We start from the raw sequence: 16,956 nt of genomic DNA, 5'->3' as shown, positions 1-16,956 counted from the left end.
AGTTGCTGAGAGAACAGAATGTCAAATTAGATTCCACCTGGAGGAATGAAGGACACATGATGGATTTTTCTCCTGCATTTGATTATTATAGTACAGTATCATAGAAGAGACATTTCCAAAAATACTAGTCTGTCAATAATGCCTGGAGTACATCAGATGAATGTAGGTTTATTGATTTATTTTTAAGAATTATTTTTGGCATTTTATGTTTTACTTCAGATACAGTGAGAGAGAGAGAGACAGGAAAGGTGGCAGAGAGAGCTGGGTGACGTGCAGTAAAGTGCCTCGTGTCGGATTTCGACAGCTGAGAGAAGGAAGTTCAAGTTCAAGTTATGTTTTATTGTCATTCATCAGAAATGCATAGCAGAACGAAACTATGTTGCAATGCTCCGTTAAAAACAACAGTTCAAGACACCAACTAATATGTAATAAACTCTTAAGTAACTAGTAAAATAATTGACCAGACAATTTAAAATATAAACATTGACTTGAGGTATTACACACGTATCCCTTAATCTCAATTGCACATGAAACCCTTGACCTAGAACTTAAGATATCACATAAACTGATATTCCACAAATTATATTACAGTGCATGTGTATTTCCAATGTGAATATAATCATGTATCAACTTAAGCTGATAAGTTGTAAAAAATAAGGAAGCGCTATTCATATGGTAACTCTGTGATCCACCAGTGTGCCCCAAGTTTTATTGATTTCAAATGGAAAATTTCAATGCTGATGCATTGCTGCATTGCAGCTACAGTACATTTGCTTTGCTATTTGTGATCTTACCAGGATAGTAACATTTTATAATAGCAATAATGATACATTTATTTTTTCATTGCAGAAAAAGGTCAAAGAAGAATGTATATTGTTTGACCAAAGGCCATGCAAACTCTGCTTACCTGTGATATTCTCAAGTGGATAGTGGCAAATATATGATTGTATATTTTTATATGATATCATTCTTTGTTAAAAAATAAAATGGCCAATACTAGCCTTAATTACGATTTTCTCTAAGAAGATTGTTACATTCTGTAATCAATAAACCCAATTATGGATGTGGGAAAGGAAGGGACATGGTCAGACAGACACTTAGTCCGTTTCTCCCCTGCCAGTGACCCTGCTAATCTGGTCAGCAGTGCAGTACTATGCTAATCACCTCTCCCTGGGGATGCTGCACACTCGTATGCAGAAAAGAACACAATACTGCACGCACACACACCCCTTGTATGGTCGAGTATGTGAGTTCAAGCAGTATGAGGGAATGAAAGAGGTTGCGGCATCAGCCAGCTGGAGCAGAAGAAAAACAGCCAGAGAGCAGAGAGGAGATAAAAACAGGAGTGCTTGATCCCCGCGGGGCGAGGAAGGGCAAACCACACAAAGCCTCATTCTGATGCCTAACGTGTTCTGGAATATTATCAACGCCATGCGCTGGGTAATGATCAGGGTTGGGAAAGTTACTCGTGAAATGTAATCCATTGCAGATTGCTCAAAGTGTGATACAGTATCAAAGTTCTCAATCATTTCTAAAACTAGGATATTGTATACTGTAGGTACAGTATATGCACATCATAAAACAGTCAATATCCTAGTACAGCACAACATGATAGTACTCAAAGTTGTTTGCTGTCAAGAATCTTTTACTCAAGTTCTTCTATAACATCAGTGAACGTTATCATGTTTTTATTATAAACCAACCGCCAAAACAAACTCATTCTCATCAACATTAAGAAATATGTAAAAATGTGATAGGCATTGAGGGAAATATCGCTTTTGATTTCACAATTGGTTATTTATTATTTGAAATGTAATTGTATTGAATTACCCAATTGTTCTTTGTAATAATAGCTGCTTATAGTTACATTTACATTGTAAATTGATTTCATACTGTAACTGTTAGATGTCCTTTACATCCCAACCCTACCAACTATATAACAAGACTGTATGCAATAGGTCATATTATAAACTGTACAGCTGTGTCTTTCTCTACATTAGTATATTTGCTGCATTGGAATTAGGACAGAAATGGTTTATTTCTGTCCCACACTCTCTCTGTTTCTCCACAAAATACTAGCCCATCAATATCAATTGTCTATTTTTCACCCCCTCCTAGTATCAGCATTCAGCACCTATTTCTCTCTCTCTCTCTCTCTCTCTCTCTCTCTCTCTCACCTCTGTACTTTAAGTCACTCGCTCTTTCTTCCTGTTAGCCGCAACATCTCTCTCAACTGCTCTCAGAGCGCCATGAGTATATCAGCCCTGCACCACAACCCTCAAAGGTCCCACAATGGGAAAATAAGGGGGACCACTTTACAGCAAGTTTACTCTTTTTTTGTTGTTGCTGGTATGACTATGTCCCCTCTCTCTCTAATGCAGTTGAATCAGTGGTGGAGTATGTCTGTGCAAGAATTCACTGAAACAGACCAGCTAGATGCTGAAGACCTCAGGCAGTAAATCAATGCTTCAGACATGTTTTCTACCACACTCCTCTGCTATTTAGTGCTGCATGAGTGCAATCTGCTGTTGTATTCTGCATAAGCACAAAAAAAGGCATTTGTTTCTTCAAGCTCCAGCCATAGTAATTATATTCAGCGGAACAGTGCTGAGTGGCATCGAATGGGAAATTGCAGAGAGTCTTTCGAATTTGTGATCCCTCAGTCAGACACTTAAAACACGGTCATGTGTCGCGTTGTGTATTACTGTTTCCCACCCCCCTGTTTCCCTTCCCTCGAGCCCGCTCTGCTCATTTTGCATGCACCCTCCGTCACCGCGATAACAACAAAAGTTGACGCTGCTTGTTTTCCGGGCAAAAAAACACGTGATCAGAATGAAAGGCGGACGACCTTGAGAGGAGGAAAACATCCTCTAGGTGCCAAATTGTTAAAAACAAAACACAAGCTTCCAGCCAAGGGCCAGATTATTCTGGAGAATGAGTGTGAGAGAGAGCAAGAGAAAGAGAGAGAGGATGGAAATAGTGAGGGAGGGAGAAAGGAGACATACAGTGCATGGGAAGCTTACTAAAAAAAACGCAGTGAGATAGCAGCCCAGGAAGGTTTTCAATTGTTCTCCGTGTCAGTTTCAGTCAAGGTCATGCTCCCTGTTACTTCCACCTGGCAATCATGTTTGAGGTGCAGCCACCGTGCTGAGTGAGCTTCAATTATTGGAGCCTCGGCACTCAGACGCAGTGACCCTCCGCACATTGCAAGAGAGAAAAAGACAGAAAAAGAGGTAGGTGGAGGAGAGATGGAGAGAGAAAGGAGAAGGTGGAATATGTAGCATTGATAATGGGCCCCTGTAAGACCAATCCCAACCTTTTTCTTTCTTTCTGCATTTCACTTGTGTATTAAATGGCTGGTGATTGGTATTTTTGTATTCACACATACAATTGAATGAAAAGTAGAAGCAGCAAGGATTCTCCAGCACAAAAACCCAAATGGAAGAAATATGTCAAGTATGTATAAAAGAATCACACCCAGTGTGAAGAGAGTGGTGCCTTTGAAAGTGTAACTGGTTGCATCCTTGTGTTGCAATCAGCAACAATATGTTGTCACGTGACACGTGACAACATATTGTCACGTGTCACGTGAAGCTTGACCAATCATACGGACGGACATACGGACGGACGGACGGACATACGGACAGACGGACATACGGACACACGGACATACGGACACACGGACAAAGTCAAATGTAGGAGTGGTTGGCACCACTCAAAAATCACACCCAGTGTGAAGTGAGCGGTGCTATTTAAAGACAACAGTGGTCATCACAGTGATGGAAGCTCACTTTTTTTTTAAAGTTTTTTTTTTTAAGTGAGTGGTGCTATTCATGAGTTAATAATTTCATCATGCGTCTCGCTAGCCAATCACAGTACTGAGCAAAGGGTCTGAATACCAATCAGCCAATCACAGTACAGTGAAAGACACATTTTCACGACGGAAAGAAAAACTTTCGGCACGGATGGGTCCCAAACCCACTTATAGGAGCGGCTACACCGCTCAAAAAGGCAGAGTGACAGCAAAATATTTATATTTTATATAGCTCACATCAAAGCTGCCCCCACCTTCACCACGTTTAAAACCACACTCAAAACCCACCTTTTCAGACTCGCATTCCCTACCTAATTCTAATCCCCCTTTTCTACCTTTTATTTCTATAAAAAAAAAATCGTAGTTTTTAACATTTTAACTAGTTTTTTCGAATAGTCGTTTTTATTTTGTTTCTGTTTTATAAAGCGACTTATATAAATATAGCGCTATATAAATATATATATATATACATTTATGTATATAAAATGTTAGGTGTCCATAAGTGCCACTAGTCTTGTTACACTGGACATTACAATAATTGAAAGTTTTTTTTATTTTTTTTATCCCACGATTTTGTAACCCCGTTTTTTTTTACACCCAGTGCCAATTGTCTATAATCCTGGGCACTACCTTCCCTCTACCTTCTTGTCACCTGATAGGGGAGAGTTTCCCTGGTTGGACATAGCGCATGGAAGGAACACGTTATTCCAACCAGTTCCTTTCCCCTCCATCAGGATTAATAATTGAAAGGTTGATGCTAAATCTCACTATTCATATTTGCAAAAAATTGTGTACAGTGGTACAATGGTACAATGATGCAATAATAGGTTTAAAGCTTTTCATTACCTTTCATTACATAAATTGTATTGCCTTCAGCAGTATTATTTCACATTTCTCCAGTCCAATGAAACAAATGTAGCCTAATGATCATGAAATCATAACAATATAATGTAGTAGTACATATATCAATATGCCCACAGGGGATAAAGAGTTTAGTTGTTCTCACAATTTGTAAATGTCTGATAGATTATTTTATTTTATGAGGAAGGGCCAACACTGGGAACTTTTTTAAGAAAGCACATTATAGTGTTGTGGTTTAAGTATCTGGATAACATCATATCGATGCTAATTCCCATCCCTAATGTCTTGTTAAGAGTAATTGTTCCTTAAAGATTTCTTCATCCTGGGGACACGATGACTGCCATGCTCTTGTTAATTGAGCTTCCAGTGCCGGCTCCCATCTATGCATGGCATGAAGCACCGCTGCGTGGGATGTCTGAGACCATGTAACTGAGGGATTATATGGCACTTGTGTGGAAATCACAGCAGCTATTGTGCACATTCTGCGAACGGCACTGTTGCATATTTGCTATAATTGGTGCCTAGTGTTATTTACACTAGGCCTGTTTCGTTTTCCAAGGTGTGATGATGTCAGCAGAACACGCGGCTGCGGTGCCGACACAGCAGGAGCTACTGCGGCAACATCTAATCAAGCAGAGATCAGCGGTTGCACTTGTATATGATGTGGGGAATATACAACATAGGCTGTCCCGCAGAGGGACGGATCTATTTCAACTTCCCTGGAGAGAAGGCACAAGCAAATGACTGCTTCATTTCCCATAGCCACTGAACAACATCGCTGCAAATGGAATATTGAATATACAATCCCATGTCACCTCTCTGCAATTGGAAATAACTGATGCGTGTGGCCTTAGCCTATCAACGTCACTCAGCATAGTGAATGATGACAAAATTTGGACGTGGGTCACGACAGTCTTATATGGCGCTGCCTGCAACATTAGGAGAAAAGGCAGATGCCACCACTAATACTAGACTCCAGATAACCTTCAGTCCCTGTGGAGGACTCACATGCAATTAGCCATGGTTCTACCTTATCAGCCCTCTGTGACAAGGCTCCCCTTCTGCCGTGATTGTTTCATTACACAATTAAATGATTTAGTTGTTTTAGCTTGAGAGAGAACAGATTTCCTGTCTTCCCTGTGGGAAGAATAAGAATGTCTGCAGAATAATGTGTTAGCATAATGAGACGGCTTGACATTTACAGCATGGTTTAACAGAGAGTGATGCTGGGCCCAAACTATTTTAGGCTCCACATCTGGCAGTGTGGGGAATCACGTTCTGAGATGGGAGGAGGATCCCCTTCTGCTAAATTCCTTGTGACATTTTCATTATTGTTGCAGCTTGTTAGAGGTCAGTTTCAGATCGGTGGACAGTGTTGGGTACATATGGTGGTAGCTGCAGGGTGTGAGTGTCACCAGCACTGACCCAGCATCCTAGACACGATGTCCAGGAAGCTTGCAATTAGCATGGGCTATGGCTCTCCCTCTGGCTGACATCCAAGCCTGAATTGCCCAGCACATGCCAAACACCAAGTACCCTGGGCTACTATCCATAGCACCATGTCAAGTTAAAGAAATCAGTAAGGCTACTGCGCAATCAAGAGCAAAATCCTTGTGAATAACCCTGCTTGATCTTATCCTCTCATGTGTACTTGCACACATTCCGCACAAGGAATTGACAAGGTCAAATCGATGCCTCTACTCAACATGATAGTACTCTACAAATTATTAGATCACTGTGGGGTGCAACAGTTAATCAAACTAATCGATTTAATCGATTATTAAAAAGAAATGTTTTGAATAACATAATGGGGGGAAATAGATTAAAAATATATTTTTTCTTTGTCTTTCTTGTCATTTAGGGAACAAAAAATTATTCATTATTTTCGATTTTTTTGTAATTGTATTTTTTTGTAATTGTAAGTTCCTTTTCAAAGAGAAGAGCTTTTGTCCTCTATGGCCGACTGTGTGCCAATGCAAGCTTGTCATGGAATATTAAGTGCCAGTTTACTGGGTAATAGATTCACAGATGATGTCTCCCGCTGTCCCGCCACCTGTTCCATCATCGGCCATTGCATGTGACAGTTATAAAGGAAAACATGCACATCATATTTATCCAGTCAAAGACTAACAATGAGTTGAAATGCTGGATTAACAGCTGGATGTGATGCAGAAAGAGAGCGACCATGTTCACAATCATTAGGAAAAAAAAAATTGGATGGTAGCTGGGCAAAGGAGATTTGCATCCAGTGTCAGTGTCACCCGTCTTAGCTTTGCCCATGAGTGTCAGTGATGAAGTACCTGACATGGTCTTTTTTGACTCCTCAGTGAAAAATGAAGCCATTAGTTTTATGGTAGAGGAGTAGTGGCGCTGGGTAGTGCTGCACTCAAAGCACGTCAAGGCCTTCCTCTCTCCCTGCATTCTCTACCCTGGCCAAACCAGGCCAATCTGTCTTAATCGCTGCTCAGTCCATGCAGCACTTTTACCAGATGACGTTTTATTCCCCAAAATGACAACCTCATCATTTCATCAGTGTAAGAGGCTGAAATAGAGAAATGTGGAAAGTCAGAACCATTGGATTAGATTTCAACTTGGGAAAAATAATACATTGCTGGAGGATAAAGTCAACTGTTTCTACAATAGAAGCAATCCAATAATAGTGGGGTAGATTTATATGCGAAGTGTTTCTATCCACTACCCCTCTGATTTTGTATTATGTACTATACAGTAGGTTAGTATCCGCCCCCTCAGCCAAAAGTACACCCTGCGTATGTCACTGATCACATGACCTCAATCAATTATCCTTTTCTAGGCAACACAGAAGGGGGGGGACTTTTTTCTTATTTCCACACAACAGCTCTAAGGTGTATTAAAGACATAGTTCAATGTTGAAAATGAGTGGTATTCCCCTTTAAAGGGATTCACTAATTGTGGCTGAGGTACACAGACTCTGTCCTCTGCTCTGCGTAAACTGTGTCCATTAGATAGGAGAATGTTGTGTACTGTAGATCTCATTCTCTCTCCAGGAGAGCAACAGTTAATCAAACTAATTGATTTACTTGATTACATTTGAAAATAATAATAATAATCGATACAAAAGAAGCTATTTACACTATTTTTGCACGAAAGCGGTGTACTTGTATGAAATATGGCTTGTGTAGTTAATCAGACTAAACAGTTTAGTTGATTATAAAAATCTATTATATTATTTTCACATTGAGTCGATAAGTATCGCTTGTCGATTATATGATTAATCAAAAAAGTTATGAAGCCAGTGTCATCACTGGTAATGCATAGTGACATATGGCCAAAATCCCAAATAACCTGTGTGTTTATGTGCGCATGCATGGGCCCTTGCATGTGTGTGTGTGTGTGTGTGTATGTTTGTGAAGGGAAATGCTCAGTTCAGGCAGAACCACTGCAACCTGTCCCGAGATGTTACCGTCAAACTGTTGAAAGCTCACTTGTCAGTTATGCCAAGAGCTCAGAGGGTAACCTCTGGGGGTAAAATGCTGAAAATGCTACTATTATTGTAAGATACTACTTGGGGACCAACGCAAGACGGGAACGATACTAGTTGGGAATGCATGCCCCACCCAGTTATGCAATACCCCTACCGTAAGACCCAGTGCGTTACCCGTTACCACTGCTAGAAACGGGCAGCCGATCACATCGGGCAGCGGATCCCTGATATTGTCAGAAGCGGCTGATGTTGTATTGATGACGTACATGGTCATACGCAAATGGAGTTCTATTGTACATGCTGCCACATATACTGTATTGGCAAAGCGGCACACGCGTTACACAAAGCTTCGCCAGGCAATCAGTAAAGCGGAGCTGACAGGTCGGGTTGGCTAATCAGGGACGCCGGTGCCCACAGCAACCAAAACAATGTCCCGAAGACAATCCGACACAGATATTTGTGTTTTTTCAGTTCTCGAAAACCGCTGGTCTGTATTGTAACATACAGTATGTGAGGTTGTAGGATGACTTGCAAACTTTCAACACAAATGCACACATGTGTACTCCAGCCTGTGAGTACACATACCGTATGTGTACTAACCTTTTATGTACTGTATGGCTGTCAAACAGCCAGTGCAAACTGTGAGCAATGACTGAGTGCAAACATGAATGAGTGCAAACATAATACAATATATGTATATAATATTTCACACACACACACACACACACACACACACACACACACACACACACACACACACACACACACACACACACACACACACACACACACACACACACTAAAATAGAGTTTCATTAAAGTGGAGTGCTGTCAATGTTATGAATGAATGGACGAAAAACTATATTATCCACTGTTGTCTGACAACCAACCAACCTAAGCACTATTCTAGGTAACATTGGCACATCTAACATCTCTCTGTTCTCCCCATGTGTGTCCACAGAGTTTAGAGACCATGTATGATGAGACGAGGGTGCCATCCCCCAAAGATGGTGCAAATGGGGTCCCCCAGCCGGTGGCCCCGGTGGCAGGGGTGGCTACAGGCCCAGGAGAGCCGGTGCTGACCCAAGTCCTGAGACCCAAAGGCGAGGAGGGCCAACCAGAGGAAGAGGAGGATGGGGAACCCAGGGCAGAGCCTGTCCTCGTAAAAAAGCCACACAGAGAGATTTTGGACCATGAGAGGAAAAGGAGGGTGGAACTCAAATGCATGGAACTCCAAGAGATGATGGAGGAACAGGGGTAAGACAATAGACATTGTCCTATGTAACACATTGTTGAAGATTTGTGATGTTTCCGGCTTTCAGCAAGTACTTATATATAGCAGGAATCAGTTATTTGTAGTCAAGCTGACACAGTTATGTGCACAGGAGCCAGCCTGAGCACCTGCCCAAGTGCCTTCACAGGAGAAATTGCTTTTTTTGGGTCTCATTTATTTCTCTCTTGTCGAACCAAACCACAGCTTTGCTCTCTGCCCTGATCTCATTCAATACAAAGGCCACACCAGGTCATTTTGTTGGCAGGGTCCTGCATTTTCCCCTCCTGATACCTGGATGTGCCTTGCATGTATATCGATGCACAACAGAATTCTTCAGGCTTTTCTATTAATCATACCATTGCTACTGTCTTTTTTTCCTTTTTTTGGTCAGTTTGTAAATTCTATACTTTTTGTGGCGTGAGGTTACATTAGGGCATCTGCCCTCCCAAAAGTTTGTTCACAGCCCTTAACAGGTAGACACCTGTTTTTTATTGGGAGTGCAAATATTAAATATTTCTTCTCTAGTAGAGACCGTGACTTTGGCAGGTACCCACAGGGATGCTGAGTGCTCAGGCAGTATCCAAATAGTGCATAAACAATCTGATAACGTGCCAAAAGGCATTTTCATTGCACTGCAGGGAAAGGAGGGAAAACCTGCCCCTGCAGAGTAAGTTACAGAAGCCAAGTTCTTTATAATTGGTCTATACAAACATGGTGATTTAATAGCACTTCTGCTGCAGTGGCAGAGTCAGAGCAAAGATTGGATGTGTGGAGGTTTGTATTGGCTGCTACGATAACATTACCGTACGTCATATTGTCATGTAATGTCATGGAAGACATTGTAACATATTTGCAGCCAACTCTTAAACTGTCTGATCAGTGGCTCTGTTCTCCGGGTTGTGGCTGTCAGAATGAGGTTGCCATAGAGACAGAGAGTGAAGGACAAAGGCCCAGGCTAGTCGAAGTGGGCTTCATCAGCATGCTCTGTCTCCTCCAGCCCCAAGTGAGGGAGAGCTTCAGTGTGCTAATGCTACGGTCATGGTGGATTGGGAATTGGTGTGGTGACTTGAGTCTACTCTAATCCTCACAGCTTCGCAATCTCAGGGATTCTCTCAGGCTGGTCTAAACAGAGGCACACGTGCACACGTGCACACGTGCACGCACGCACGCACGCACGCACGCACGCACGCACGCACGCACGCACGCACGCACACACACACACACACACACACACACACACACACACACACACACACACACACGTACGCACGCACACACACACACGCGCACACACACACCCAGGGACGTGCTGGCCACTGGGAAATTTGGGAACATTCCAGAACGGCCGCGTCATTTACGGGCCGCCAAACGGCCGGTGGGCCAAAACATTTTTTTTGCTCCCGTTTTAGTATTATTACGGTTATTTCCGGGTCGCGCTGCCCAATTATTAGTTACGTTACTGTTGGGCTGGCACGTTTTTCAGCAGTGGTGTAATTTACATAGGGTTGCTGGGTTAAAACGGTCACAATTCCTTTATGGCTAAACAGAGCTTAGCCATAAAGGAATTGTGACCTTGTGTTTGTACATTGCAAACAAATCTGCCCGTTATTATTTGTAATATTTGCCATACAGCACACAAAAATGTCAAAAGGGTGATAGTTCCTGATAGATTAAAATAGAGTTTGATTGAAGTTAGGAATTTCTTTCTGGTTCATACTGTATGCTACATACATTCAGTCGTGTCAAACGCATCCCTTATGAAGAATGTTGAGACCTAAGCCTCCAGCTCTGCAATGCAAAATATATGCCATTCAATAGATTTGAATCAATATTAATGCAAATCCAAGCTGGTGGTTTATCTTCATTGTGATCTCTGGACTGCCTCCAACCAGTCCTTTATCTTCTGCAATCAATAATACTGTACATTTTTTACGTAGCTTAGGAGTCCTGGGGCTCATTCTGAGCAGGCTTTGAAGTCTGGTGCTTCTGCAGCTACGATTGACTTTTAGATTCAGCACTTGGCAGCAGTGATCCATGCATATGGAATGGTTCACAGAAGATAGCACGGCCAGTAGTCTTGAAAAGCCATATTTATCTTCATTTTTACAAAGTATTTTTTTGTGGCTATAGAACAGAGGCTAGCTGTGGCTGGCCAGATGGACAGATTTCACCCACAGTATGTGCCAGCTGTCACCTTATGGATGATGAGCCCATAGGGGGAAATCAGAATCAGAATATTTTTTTATGCCAGAGGTATGTTTGCACATAGGTAGAGGAATGTGTTTTTGCGAGATTGTTACATTACATTGAAAGCGAGTAGAGTTATCTAGATAGCCGTAGATCGGCAATTTCTGTTGAAGAGATTTGGTCTAGACGGAAAAAAAGTGGTACAAAAAAGTACAGAGTCAACTCAAGTCCAGTTAGTGTAGAGGGTTTAAGTGGTTATGTGTAAAGGAGCCATGTGTAGCAGTCCTGGTGATAGCTGCTTGGCATTTGGTAAGAGGTCTGTATGACCCTGTCCTATGCTCACAAGAGGGACAAGAAGAGGTTGAGAGAACACTTGAACTTGAAGGACAACGGTTGTCTTAATGTACAGTATGAAGTGTATTTTGTAATTTAAGGACCCCCTTGAAAACGAGATGGTCATCCCTCGGATGGAACCAAATCATCCTGTTAAAGGGATAGTTCACCCCCAAAATGACTTTTCTTCTATCGATTAGTCACCCCATGGAGACGTGTTTGGAGATATTTTTTAGTTTTTGTCGCATTCCTAAGGCAAAAAATTTGATGACCAGCAGACTGGTAGGCAGCGGCTCGGAGAGGAGACACTACCGGAAATGCGACAAAAAAAAAGAAATCCATGAATTCAAGTCTCCATGGGGTGACTAATCGATAGAAAAAAATATTTTTTTGGATGAACTATCCCTTTAAGCTACAGTACAAGGAAAAAGAGAGAGTCTCATTTGCCGATTTGGTTCAACACATTTATTGACCGCCCCACCACACCAAATTTCTACTATGCCTCTAATGAGAAAGTACATGCTTGGATAAAGGGATAGAGAGAGGGATGAAACAGAGGGATAGATAGGGGAGCTATGTGCTAGGCATTAGACACAATTAAAATGGTGGCTGGGGCCTGTTTTCAGATTTAAGCTAGGATGCTCAGCCTCCACACTCCCCCTCCCCACCCTACCCACCCAGCCTTGGTGAGAGATTAGGCTAGGGAACAACACCAGCAGCAATAATAAACTCCCCTCCTCCCACAATCCACAGCCCCTTGATCCGCCTCCATCCTTCCAGGGCTGAGACCAGTATGAATAGTTTTGTCATGTGTGATGGCCTCACCATGGGAGCCAATTAGGTGGATGGCCAGCAATTAAAGGAGTCTGTTCATTTCGTTATACAAGGTCTGGTTGTACCCCTCCCCCATTTATTGGCACTTACAGTCAACTGCCTCAGTGGGGATTCCTGCCCTGTTTTGAACATTAGGTGGGCTGGAAGCTATGTACCAGCCCATTTATACAGGAATAGGTGCTCATCTGTGTGAAACGGCGTGAGGTCTTTCACTGGCTGCCATGCACAGGATGAATCTGGCTTGCCAGGCGGCAGGTTTCCAGACCTGATATGGAAGAACCATTTCTGCATGGTGTAATGATGACTGACCAAAAACTAAAGATTAACCTTTGTCCAGGAATTGATTCTCTATATTGTTTGCACGGTATTTGCCTACTTAATGGAAATGCTACCCAGTGAGTGGTACTGGGCCGAGGGGGCAGCTTCATGTGTAAGCGTGTTTTTAGCCAGCTAATTGAGCTATAATGACTGTGCATGACTAGTGCCCCTGTTGAGAGTCTTCAGCATTTCCCTAGCTCTGTAATGAGCTTTCTTCACAGAGCCTCACTCGCCTTACTCCACACACTGTAAGCGGCGCCGTTCCAGCACTCCTCCCACTCGTTTACTTCAGAAAGGCTTCACAAGTGGCGACATGAACCACTGTGTACAGTATGTGCACGGCAGAGCTTGTGCATGCAAGAGTGCATGCAAGAAAGCGGTGCCAGACCAAATCTGCTGAGGGCAATTATTTTTTTGCACTGGCAGATTCGTCTGGTTTCCAGGCTAGGTATGACCACAGGCTGTGGAAAATTATTTTAAAAAGTGTTGTCTTAAGAAGGAGCAGAAAAGAATAATGAACCATTAACAGATGCTATTGCTTCATGCACGACAGCAGAGTCTTATCATTGTAATAGATGTACTGTATGTCCCTGGTATAACAGCCTAAACTTAAATAAAAGGGGGAAAGAAAATGACTCGACCTAGTTGAGCGCTAAATTGGGTAAGCTGTTTGTGTGTGTGTGTGTGTGTGTGTGTGTGTGTGTGTGTGTGTGTGTGTGTGTGTGTGTGTGTGTGTGTGTGTGTGTGTGTGTGTGTGTGTGTGTGTGTGTGTGTGTGTGTGTGTGTGTGTGTGTGTGTGTGTGTGTAAATAGTAAATGGACAAAAGCTATATATTGTAGTTTAATAGCCTACACAGTTGAATCCAATGTTCAGTTAATTTTGGAATGACAGTCATTGTCACTGTCAGTCAGTGGAAAGACGAAGTGACACAATATATCATCAAACCGCTCGATGTAAGCCATTGTCCTCTCCACCATTGAATAAATCAACACCTGGATCTTATGCTGCGTTGTCAGAGAGCGCGTAATGGCAAAAGGGAGAATGACCACTGATAAAACAGTGGTTCCCAAACTGAGGGTCGGGATCCCCAGGGGGGTCCCCAAATTATTTTGGGGGTTCCCCAGATGATTAGCATTGTTTTATCACATATTTATCTGTGGAACGCCTACAATTCCAAGTGCTTGTCAGCCCACCCGGACCCCCCACCCAGTTCAAATATGATTACTCTGGGGGGTCGCGGACTCGCAGCCTGTAAAGTTTGGGAACCCTTGCTGTACAACGTGGCCTCAAATGCTTGTTGCTGCTGGAGGTCAGAGTGAACACATGCAGTCTAAAAGAGAGGCAATGGCAGATTGTGGTCGGCCATTCATTGATCTGCTTACACTGTATTGATGATGAATAGAACAGATCTTTGTTGAGAGGGAGAGAGAGAAAGTCTTATTTGTTTTATCTCAGTTTATCTCTCTCTCTCTCTCTCTCTCTCTCTCTCTCTCTCTCTCTCTCTCTCTCTCTCTCTCTCTCTCTCACTCTCTCTTTATCTGTGTCTATCACTCATCCCCCTCCGTGCCATTTTAAAAGTGTAACCAGAAAATCTATGACTGAAGAGCGCATTGATCGAAAATCCTCTCCACTTGAGAGTTAAAGCCATTTTCCTATTAGGTCACTTTAATTTGGTCCCCGAAATAGAAATGTGGCATTTTTTTCCTACTTGTTCTGCAGCCTCCCACGCTCCCACAGCCATTCAATCTCTCTAACTACACTGGCATTACTTTGACACGCAGCTCTTTGCGGTAGGTTTGATAGCTGCAGTGTTTCTGAGGGACGGCTCTTAAGTCAGAGGAGTGTGCACACGTGAACACACAATATAGCCTGAGTTATACTTGATGAGTATGAAAATAGATAATCTTTCTTTTCTTTTTTTCCACAATATTAAATACATTTACAAGGTATGCCAAGATGATCCAGTGAAACAGTATTTGGTGACGGGCAATGAGGGAACAAATTGAGATCACACTAGCTTGCTTAGAAATAATGGGTAAATCTACACCAGGAGAGCCAGAGATGGCTATCTTGGCAGATGGAGTTACATTAATAGTACCTCAGAGATTGAATCAAAAATGTGAGAGCTTGGAAAATGTCCAGAACATGTGGACCAATGTCCTGGGTGACTGGTTGCACCTGCCACACAAGTCGCTCAATTCTGGGAACATTTTAGCAAGCCTAGCTTTGCTATATTGAACCCTATGTAATACTTTAAACTTGTCACGGTCCGCTCCTCGGGCCGTGGACTTTGACCTTATTATTTAGACCTTGAATTTCCTTTTATGGTGTTGGACTCTTTAGGGCTATTTGTTAGGCCTGTTAGGCCACTACTATATTGTATCGTTCCAATAGTATCCTGTTTCTCTGTTGTTATACCTTTTGCCCTGATGTGTGTATCTTATTTTGTAGTACTGTTTCCTGTCTGCCTTGTTTGCTGTTTCCTGTCTTGTCTCACCAGTCCTCTGATTAACTCTGTCTTGCACCTGTGTCCTTTTAGTCCTAGCCTATCCCTGTGTTGATTGTCAGTTAGTTTCACCTGTGTCCAGTTACCGTGTGTCTATATATACTCCCCTGTTTCTTCAGTCCCTTGTTCGTTCGTAAAAGTAAGTCACTGTTTAGTCTTAGCCTTATTCCTACTTTGTGACGTTTTCCTAGTCCCCTCGTATCCCTGTGTATTATTCCTGTTCCTCTGTTTTGGTTAATAAACCCCCCTGCATTCGATCTGCCCTGTGTCTGCCTCGTCCTCTGCCTTTGTCCTGTGCTTGGGTCCTACACCTCTGACTCTGATCGTGACAAAACTGGACTCTGAACAACACATTGACACATTGTGAGCATGATTGGCAATTTTTTATTTAGTATAACTCAGGCTTAACAGACACCACACACATAGTCGCGACCCCACTGAATCAATGACTATCAGTGTAAGGATGGTCGCTGGGCCACAACTATTAATTTCCCAGGATTGTTGGCTAATGGGGAAGTGTGTAGGTGCTCGGAGCTGTCTAATTACTTCAATCAGGTTCTTTAATCGAGGTGATTTGTCATGGCGGTGCAGCGGGGAGCCCCCCCGCTCTGATCGATGTTCCTGTCCCTCTCCATCCCAACTCACTGGGTCTTTGCATGCTGTAGGCATCGGCCCTTGCTAAATGGCTTTCATTTGGCGTAACACAGCTGACTCCGTCTTTCAAATAAGATGATCTGATACGCACTTGCACGTTCATGCCTCAGTTTGCTGTTCATTTTTATTTTAATAAAATTCCCACCTTCCTGCCTAAAGAATGGCAAGTCCAATTAGGCCTCTGCTCTGCTTCGTAAGGAAAAGCTGATTGTATCTGGCTTTTACAGGTAGCACTTTTCACACTGTAAGAATGCAGCTCAAAGTGCTGGGAAATACAGTGAATCTTTTTTTTTGTTTAAACCAGCAATAAATTAAAAACTAAAACATAATTGTTCAGTACAATAAAATGACCCTGTAAGATTCAAATTAAAAGCTAAATTGAAGAGATGGGTTTTCAACTGCTTAAAGATGTTTACAGAGCTTGCCTCCCTGATTTCTGGAGGTAATGTATTCTACAGATTAGGGGCAATGAATAAATGCAGCATTTTCTTCTGTGTTTTGATTGTATCATCCAGTAATCCTGCAGTAGAGGACCTGAGTGCTCATGGGGGCATATAATATATGCCCCCATGAGCACTCAAGTCTCATGTTCCTATTATGTTCATATTGACCACCTACTTACTTACAATGTAACAAACATTCAGTACTGGAACCACTTGGGGAGGGAGAGCAATGCATTACATTGGTGGGCTTAGCAATGAAGTGATGGAGGC

At 42.4% G+C, this 16,956-nt stretch overlaps 1 protein-coding gene across 1 annotated transcript in view; it reads left to right on the top strand.

Moving 5' to 3' along the window:
* Positions 1–9,111: 9,111 nt before the first annotated feature.
* Positions 9,112–16,956, top strand: part of srrm3 (serine/arginine repetitive matrix 3) — a gene marked incomplete at its 5' end in the record, with an annotated part of 45,115 nt that continues 37,270 nt past the window's right edge. The window contains one exon of the mRNA XM_084073918.1: positions 9,112–9,395. Within this exon, the coding sequence (XP_083930044.1) occupies positions 9,112–9,395 (284 nt within the window). The remainder of the gene's footprint in view (positions 9,396–16,956) is intronic.

Source organism: Gymnoscopelus microlampas (genome assembly GCF_963454915.1).
Source record: "Gymnoscopelus microlampas genome assembly, chromosome: 12".
In the NCBI taxonomy this organism is placed as follows: domain Eukaryota; kingdom Metazoa; phylum Chordata; class Actinopteri; order Myctophiformes; family Myctophidae; genus Gymnoscopelus; species Gymnoscopelus microlampas.
The sequence above is the reverse complement of the archived record's forward strand: the minus strand, read 5'-3'. Positions and strand labels throughout refer to the sequence as shown.